This window comes from Pseudomassariella vexata, assembly GCF_002105095.1.
Source record: "Pseudomassariella vexata strain CBS 129021 chromosome Unknown BCR38scaffold_3, whole genome shotgun sequence".
Taxonomy (NCBI): Eukaryota; Fungi; Ascomycota; class Sordariomycetes; order Amphisphaeriales; family Pseudomassariaceae; genus Pseudomassariella; species Pseudomassariella vexata.
In genome coordinates this window covers 681667-690704 of record NW_024467958.1, presented here as the reverse complement: position 1 = coordinate 690704, position 9038 = coordinate 681667, and the positions used below count along the sequence as shown (strand labels likewise).

The 9038-nt window shown below is 51.5% G+C and overlaps 1 protein-coding gene across 1 annotated transcript; it reads right to left on the bottom strand.

Moving 5' to 3' along the window:
- Nucleotides 1-6924: 6924 nt before the first annotated feature.
- On the bottom strand, nucleotides 6925-8657 carry BCR38DRAFT_422904 (condensation domain-containing protein; the record flags this gene model as incomplete). The annotated part of the gene is made up of 1 exon (XM_040859562.1): nucleotides 6925-8657. A coding segment is annotated over one exon (1412 nt), but the record flags the coding sequence as incomplete, so codon positions are not given.
- Between the last annotated feature and the right edge of the window lie 381 nt (nucleotides 8658-9038).

Sequence of the window (9038 nt, the reverse complement as noted above, 5' to 3'; positions counted from 1 at the left end):
CTATGCTGCCGTAATCTTCCATCCTTGCCGAAAGATGAAGCATCTCGACGACGCCTGGTCGTCGATACCTTGTCGGCAGCAAGATACGTGGAGGGCTGACGTAATGGGCAAGCTAAGGATGGAGTGGGTTAATAACTATAGTACCAAGTAAGTTAGCGTGCTCTTGTGCGATAATGACTAATTAGAGATGTGCCATAGGGACGTAATTACCAGCGAGCGTCCAACTGAGCAGAGCGTGGCCTCGATGAGCTTTGCTCAAAGACGTCTATTCTTTAGGCAACGTAGTAACAACTCCACGATACCCGACCCCGGTACGCAAAGCATACAGAATACCCAGGCGATAAGAAGGACGAAGATATACAAGTCTAGGGCGAAGCGTCCGGCCCAAGTTACCCAACCGCTGCCGCCAATCGAAGATGAGCTCGATCTATACCTCGCCGAGCCAGTCTGTGACATCGCAGTATACAAGGATAACCCAATACGATGGTGGAGGGATGTTGGTCAGCGACGTTTTCCTCGGCTTAGCTATATGGCTATAGATTACCTTACTATACCTCCGTCAACATGCGAGACTGAGCGTCAATTCAACAGCGCAGGGCGTATGTTGAGTCCGTTGAGGAATCGCCTAAGCCGATGGATCGTATCACAGGCCCAGAGTATACGGTCTTGGAGTCTGAATGGCGTGTACACACCACAAATTCCCCTCCATTTGGTGGATAACAATGATTGGCGGCTTGTTGTAAGAGCAGCTGGCCTCTCAGGGCTGGACGACGAGGTTATGTAGTAATACCAAAACACCAATAGGATATCCACGGTGGCGTTTCAGGGGTGTTTGGCGGGCGGATTCAGCGGCTGAGCGCCACACTAGGACGAAACACCGTCCGTGCAGTCAGCAGGTGAGAATATCCCAAATATCACCACATCGGATGGCCGGCCTAACGGCCGGCCGCTCGGCGACGTCCGGATACCAAACTAGCAGGTAGGAGAGATGCTCCGGGGGGTAAAAGATATAATACAAAGCTAGGTAAGGCGTCGATTCCCGTTTCGTACCCGTAATATATACGTATTATTGGTAGGCTAAGGCCGGCCGCTAGGGTAGGTCCTACTATACTAGGCGAGCCTTCCTCCCGGCCCGTAACCGTTTACATAGCTGGTCTATAGAACAGCCTATCTGCTGCTGTTGCAAATTAAGTATCCACATCGCCGACTCCTCGCTACATCGCCTTGCTTGTGCTTGCCTCCTAATCTCAACGATAACCTCGCTCCGTAAAGAGTACCACTGTACCTCGCTCCGGCGGCCAGATCTCCACCGGCTGCCCCAACGCCTGTCTAACTCGGTAACCGACGGCTGGCTATGGATCCCGATCGTCCACTCCCTCCATAGCCCCTCCACTGTACGCGTCGTACGGCACATACTGTGCTTCGGGGGCGCTGGATTTCCTGCCCAGATACACGGCTGCGGACTTAGGGAACTACGCTCAGTAGGTCGCCCGGTAGGTGCTAGGTTCGATCGGTTAGAGGGATTACTACGTAATACTGGTATCTGCCCCTCTGCTATGGCCGGTGCTAATGCTGTTGTCGGTACTGTTGTTACTACTGTTACCTCTGTAGGTAAAGGTACAGGTGCTGTTACTGGAGTAGCCTCAAGGCGAAAGGTAAGGCCGCCGGCCGTGAGTTTCTGGAGCTGCGTAGACTGGGTACGGTCTGAGTGTACGAGCTGATCGAGAGACTGCTGAAGCTTCGCCGTCTGCTGCTGAAGCTCAGCTATCCTTGCCTCGTGGCGTACGTCGATCGACCTCAGGTAGTCAGCTAGCGTCGGCATAGCCTGAGTCAGGAGAGCTAGCTGGCTAGGGCGCTCCTCCTCCTGGGCTGTAGTTCGGACCTGCCGGGCGAATAGCGCGTAAGCCTTATGCTGAAAGACCCGGTGATCCCATATAGGGCTATTAGGGAACTGTTCCTGTAGCAGGGCCGAGTCCTGTAGGATAACCTTCCGGAGGTGGAAGAGTAATTCGACTAGACCCATAGCTGCTAGGTCACTAACTTGGTCCTGGCTAGGGCCGAACCTATCCCTCCAGCTGTCAAGCTCAGGCCAGATCTCCCTAAGCAGGGCCTCCGGGGGCGTGATAGTAGCCCGCCGGACCTCGAAGCATCCCATCTGCGGCGGATGCCCGGCCATTACACGCATAAACTTCCGGGGTAACGAGCTGAGATAACACCCGACCATCTGCTCCTGGTTCCACCGGCCCGCTCGTCGTATCTGTTCCTCGCTTACGCCTTTCAACTCAGCTGTTTTAGCCCCAGCGCTGCGGCCGATATGCGTTTTCTTCTGTGACGTTACCCCGGCGTACTGGAAGGCCTTAGTAACCCAGTCCCGCTGCGCGTTATACGAGAAGGCTGTTGTACGATCCGCCCCGCTCCCCTTGATCAGCCGGATATCGTACCAGGCCGACCGCCGGCTCAGGTCCGGGAAGGGCTCGTCGGTTAGATCCCAGCGGTACAGCAGGTAAAAAGCAAGGCCACCTAGCATACAGATAAGCGGTTTTCTATTGCGGAGTGCCCCTGCGGTCTCAAGTCGTCCATGCTGATTTTGCTTCCCCGCACGGGTAGTTAGGATAACCGGCATACAAGGGGTCGAGCCCTCGCCCTGCAGCTCAAACGTAAACAGGTCCGAGATTTCGGCCGCCCTCCGATCGCCGCCACGAGTAAGCATATAATGGCCGAGAAGGAGGTCAACGAGTGTCCGAAAGTGACATTCGGGCGAGGAGCTGCTATGTGCCCAAAGCTCGTAGCAGATCCGCTCGAACTGCTCCTCGGTATAGCCGTCCAAGATGGTCTCCCGGCCCTTATCCGCGTATAGATCCTTCTCCCGTTGCGCATCCCGCCGCTGGAGAGACCGGACGTACTCACGTACGTGGTCTTCCCGCGGGGAGGGGTGCGTGTTCATCCCTAAAGTCCTCTGGGTCCGATAGAGGTGGGTAATAGCTGTAATATAGCTCCGTACGGAGCGCCATCCGAGCCGCGTCTCCTCCTGCGGGACGCCCTGGTCGGCCTTCCGGCTCCAGGCTCTCAGGGGCCGGTCGGTAACGACCTCAACAAGAAAGAGGAGGAGCTTGTCCTCCGTAACCGTATCGGCATCCTCATACTGCTTCCGCCGGCAGAACTCCTATATAAAGACGTTAGCTACGTACCGGGCAACCTACGGGGCCGATAGGTAAGCGAACAACATACCTGGAACTCCTTCTGCTTCGGCTTGTACGCTATAACAGTGTTCTTCGGCCTGGACTGGTCGATAAGCGATAGGATCCTCTGTGTGTTAGCCCGTAACTCAGCTCTATTAACGGCATCGGTTCCGAGACGCGCCACGCGCCCCGTCTCCTTCGTCCTCGCCATATACAGACAGACAGACAGACAGACAGACAAATAAGTAGCGAGGCCGGATAGCCGGTAGGAGAGCGGTGAGGCGCCGGGGGGAGAGGAGGGAAAGGGGAGAGCGCGGGGCAACTTACATCGTACATCGTCTTGTGCCGCCCCTGTATTTGTATTCGGTCAGGTTAGCAGTATTAGGCCTATCGTTCCAGCGGCTCTAAACACTGGACGAAGCGCTGTATCGCAGCCGGCCAGGGGAGAGGGGAGGGGGGGAGGGGGGGGGGGTGGGGTCGGAGGGGTCTTAGGGCGCCAGTCAGCGGCACTTGGCCTTGTAGAGGCCTAGCGGTTCAGGGGGCAGGGGGCCTGTAGCCAATAAGCTAGGCGGTCGCCAGCGGGGCCGTCAGCCGCCATGTATGGTGGAAGGAGATAAACGAATATCCACGTTCCACTAACTAGGGGGACGACGTGGATATCCCCGTATGTGTGTCGGGGGCCCGGGCGTCAGCCAAAGTCATCCCGAGTCAGCGGGACCGCGGATACCAAAAACTATCACCCTTCTCGCCGAGCTCGCCGATCCTCTCGCCGAGCGACCCACCTAGCGATACGTCAACGCTCGACGAGCGTCCTTAAGGCCGCTCGCTGGTCAGCGAGCGAGAGTGGGTCAAAATGCCAGCGATACGATCGATGACCAACCCTGCTCAGCTTATTCAGCAAGCTTGATAGTGATCCAAATACCCAGCGGCTACTCTTTCGGAAAGTTCAAAAGGGCTTTGATGAGAAGGACTACCAATTAGCTGTCGCACAGCGAAAGATTGAGGCAATAGAGGCAGAGCTTGAGGCTAGTAGGGCTAGGAAGCGGAGGAAAGTCAAGATGAGCCTAAATTCGAAGTTTACTAATATCAAGGCTATTCGGAAGGCTCAAATCGAGGCTGGTGAAATTGAGGATGGTACAGATGAGTCTATCGAGTCTGAAAACCCTAGTGACGGTGAAAGCTGTATTGTAGTCGCATTAGAATAAGTGTAAAAAAAGGTTGAAGTTAATGGTTATAATATACAGCATCATTTTTAGGGCGTCCCACATGAGGGGTTGTCCCGGATGTAGGTGTGGGACGTTATAGGCTCAAGTCGGAGTCAGGACGGAAACTTGAGAAATGGATGGGTACTATAGCGTTAGTTGCCCTCTAGGGGAATAGCCCGGGCGTAATAAATTGTGTGTGTGTGTGTGTGTGTGTGAGTACCACCGACATCCAAAATGACAATTGCAGCCATAACTAGAATCGTTTTCCAATTTCCAAAGAATACTTTTTGGAGCCTATTCAAGATATTGTGGGTAAACAAGATAAAATCAAAGATACACCAGACTCTACTCATTGAATCGAGGGGCGATGGGGTTCATGGAGAGATAGACACATTTACTTACTAATTTTTATTATGCGACTATTGCATGGCCAACCTGAATTCACGACCATTCCGTTGGTGCCCTCTTTGATTTAGTTGCAGGTGGCGAAAGGAGTTGACGTGCATACACATAGTCATTCACATGACGGTAAATTAGGCATAGCTACGTGATATGGGTGACTTCTGGGGATCTTGTCGCACACTGACTACTAGGTATATCCCTTTCCAGCGAATGACTTGACAAATCCAAGTAGACCACAGAGGCTACAGCCGAGAGTTCCTAGGCACACGCTGGTGCAACCTCCTCAGTCGGATCCATAAGTAGTTGTGATTTGCAGCGCCAGATACGTATGATACTGTGCATCTTTGAACCCTATGGAAACTATATTCGATCTCGTCAAGATCCACAAAGCGCTAAAATGAATGTGGAAAAGCGTATGGTAAAATGGAATCAAAATTCGCTTCTTCACCCCAAAGGCCGTTTGCATCTGCACCCTAACCTGCGCGTCAGGCAGGGGGACCTAGCGCCTAGCCCACAGGAGATGATGCACTGAGCAAATGAGCACTAGACCCTGCGCTGAAGGCGAGCTTTAGTAGCGGTGAAATGAAACGCTAAGCCCTACAAACAGCCATCGCACATGATAAAGCGTATATAACAGCGAATGAGTAAACGTGCTTCTACCTTCCACCTTCCCGCCCCGAAAATAGTTATTTATCCTACACATCGTCTATTAGTGGTGATTCAGACCTAGAAATAGTCGTCTGATACTTTCTTGCAAAGATCCGGTCCGCATCTTCTCGAATATGGAGAAGCCAGAATTAAATGTCTCGAGTAAAGGTTGAAGCATATTTCTTGCTCTTCCCAGGATCTTATTGTCGGAGACGAAGATTGTTAAGGTAGAATCTGTATGTAGGCAGTCGGTGGAAGGCTTCGGGTCTGCCATTATCATCTATGCTTGGTCAATGGGCGTTGTATTCCCAGATCTTGGGCCTGCTATGACCATCATGCTTAACGTAGAGATCGGTCGCAGAATATGTGGATGCTTATCGAGCCACCTCTCAAGATATTGTTCAGGTAAATAATCCTGACGCTAAGCAGCATTAACTTAGCATATTAATTCGTGGCTGATCTCATTCCAACATCTGGAACGAACGTATTCTTCTGCCGTCGAATACCTGAAGTTTATCTGCTTTCTGGCTGAAAGGGACATCGCCATTTCACTGCTGCCGTACGGAAAACACCAGCAGGCGGAAAACGAGGCAGTCGGGATTCTGAAAGTGTATGCGTTTATTTCAATTCAAGACAAAGACGATGCTTTTGAGATTCATCGTTTGGTGCGATTGACGATACGAAGGTGGATCAAGCAGTGATGTCTATCGAACCAAAGCGATACAATGTCTAGCTGAAGTATACCCCTTTCCGAAGCATGAGAACCGACAGACTTGGATGGAATATATGCCACATGCTCAGGTAGCTTTGGTCGACCATCAGCGATGTATGAATTAACAGGCAGAGGCGGATTTACTTTTCGTAATGGCGGAAAGTTGCTATATAGTAGGAGATACTTAGAAGCCGAGGAGAAGTAGCGACGATATAAGGTTGAATAGCAATGTGTTACAAAATGCTACGCCTACATATCTGTGCTTGCATTTTTTCAGCCGGAACGAGCCTCCACGGTCGATCTGGAAGCAAAAGCTTCGACGCAGTATATGGTTTTAAAGGGGGGTGACACCTCAAGAACTGATCGTGCCTTTCATTGAAATCCATTGCTTTGATTTGAAACAATTTAGTGACAACTAATCCCACCGCCACACAGATGTCAAAGTCACTGGTGGCCTGATTCATGCTCTTCAAGAGACGCCCCTTCCAGAGTTCCGCAAAAAGGAGCGGATGTGCTGGACAAGACACCAAATAACACCTCAAAGAGAGGATATGTTATACTCCTTTACTGTAATCCTTCCGATTATTATGGTGAAGGCGAGTAGGTTGACATGGGTGATGGAGCTGGTTTGTGCATGTGGCAATACTGGTGGCGTTGTAGAGGAGAAGCTACACAACGCGGTCGGGAATATTAGCTAATTCTTAGCTGTCCCACAAATGAAAGGTTATCGATGCTGCGAAGCAGCACATACAGCATAACGCAGAATGAACGAACCAAAGATTCGTCTAAAATATTATGATTCCTGATAACGCTAATGTACAAAGATCAATATAAGTGAATGCTTCTAGGCTACGGTGCGTAGTTTCTGCTTCACGATTATCGAATTTCAAATAAAAGAACAAAGCCACTTATATCCTATCATGCAGCTATGTTCTGCCGACAAATGGGCGCGTTGGTCTGCAGATGCATTCCCAGTACAGAAACAGCATTGTGGAACCACCATCTCAAGAGAGCTGCATCTTTGGAACTAACGTGTGTGCCAGAAACGATATCGAATCTCAATTGCTGGCCCTGAGTATACGTCGTGATGCTGAACTCATCCTGCTCGACGTATGGATTCTCCATCCACTGCAGCTGGGTTTGAGAGCCGCTGATGTTGTGTTCTGGATGTTCGTCCACGTTCTGGGATTGAAAAAAGGCATCAAATGTAGAAATGGAGGGCCAGTCCGTACATTGTTGAACTATCTCATTGAAACCAAGTGAATCTTGTTCACCAATAGTAAGAACTTGACTCTGTACAGCTTTGACGAGGTCAAGGGCGGTCCAATTTGGAGAGAATATCAGTCGAACTGGAATGATGTTGACGCAGGGCCCTACAACATCGTCAATCTCATGAATTGTAGAATTGCGCCCAGCAACTACTATAGCGTAGACCATGTCTTGGACATTTGTGGCGTGGAGTAGAGTCAGAGCCCATGCAGCTTGAAGGAAAGATGAAACGGTGATACCGTTAGGTAGGGTGGGTAGTTCGATATGCTCAAGCATGCCGGATGTTTCAATCACTCGTGAAGGTACACCGGATTGGCTGGTTGTACTCAAATGAGATGAAAGATTGATCAATCTCGAACCTTCAAGGTACTTTTTCCAGAACGAGACTGATTCTGCATGACGTGCAGCTCGCGAGTACATGTAGGTTGAGAAAGGGACGGTGCGCGGGAGCTGCACCCCATAATAAGCATGCGACAAAGACTTTAAGAATTGAGGCATACAAAACCCATCATATTGGGCATGGGAGAGACCAACGACAAGTTGGAGCTCTGATGACTGTTGGTAGACCAAAGTGAAGGACAGCATAGGATAACTTCCACCGACACACGTGCTGGCTTGTGTAATGATTGACCGTGGCAAGTCGTCTCGGGAACTGGCTTGGTCGATGGTGTAAAAAGGAGGATCCAGATGACGCAAAACAATTTGCCACGTTCGATTTCCATGTTCGACAAAAACTGTGCGAAGGACCTCCAAGTGTGCCACGACGGAGCGGCAAGCATCTTGCAAGCGTTCTACTTCAACAGAACGACCTAAGTTTAGCACTGGGTAATTTAGCGCAGCATGAGAAGACTTTACGCCGCGGCTGATTATCATGTGCTGAAAATGAGTGGCGGGAAGAACATCAAGGACTTCATCCACAGGAAATCGGGAGATCATAGACGACAACTCCGCTGAGCTAAGAGCAGTAGAGAGTGAAAATGGTGCCATAGGACCATGCTGAGACCGCAGCGGTTCGTCCAGCATTGAAAGACATTTAGTGGACGCAGCCTGCAGGGCAATAGTCTGGAAACTGAAGATTTGTTTGACTGAAAGTTTCAGCTTTTGGCGACGGAACGCGGCGGCCAGCTTCATGGCGGTCACCGAGTCGCCGCCTAACCGGAAGAAATTATCCTCCGGGCTGATAGCCTCAAGCCCCACGCCCAGCACTTCCGACCAGAGGCGCTGGAGCTTCAGTTCCATCGCATTCATGGGCCTCGTGCTCTTCCCTCCAGACGGGCCCCGGATTTGGTCGAGTGTATCCTGCGACACCGCAGCCGCCGCCTCGCGGAGGACCTTCCTGTTTATCTTGCCCGAAATTGTCTTGGGTATTGCCTGCACGCCGAACAGCACAGTGGGGACCATGTACCTTGGCAGACACTGGGCAAGACTTTCGGCCACCTCAGGTTCGACCTGCATGACCTGCAGCACAAGCGGCTCCGCGGTGTCGTTACACTCGCGGCTCTGTACAAAGGCCGCCAGTACCTTGTCGCCGTCGGCCAGCGTCACCACCTCGGCGGCGACCTGGACTACGCCCGGCAAGCACTGGCCTACGTGGAACTCGACCTCGCCGAGCTCTACTCTCTG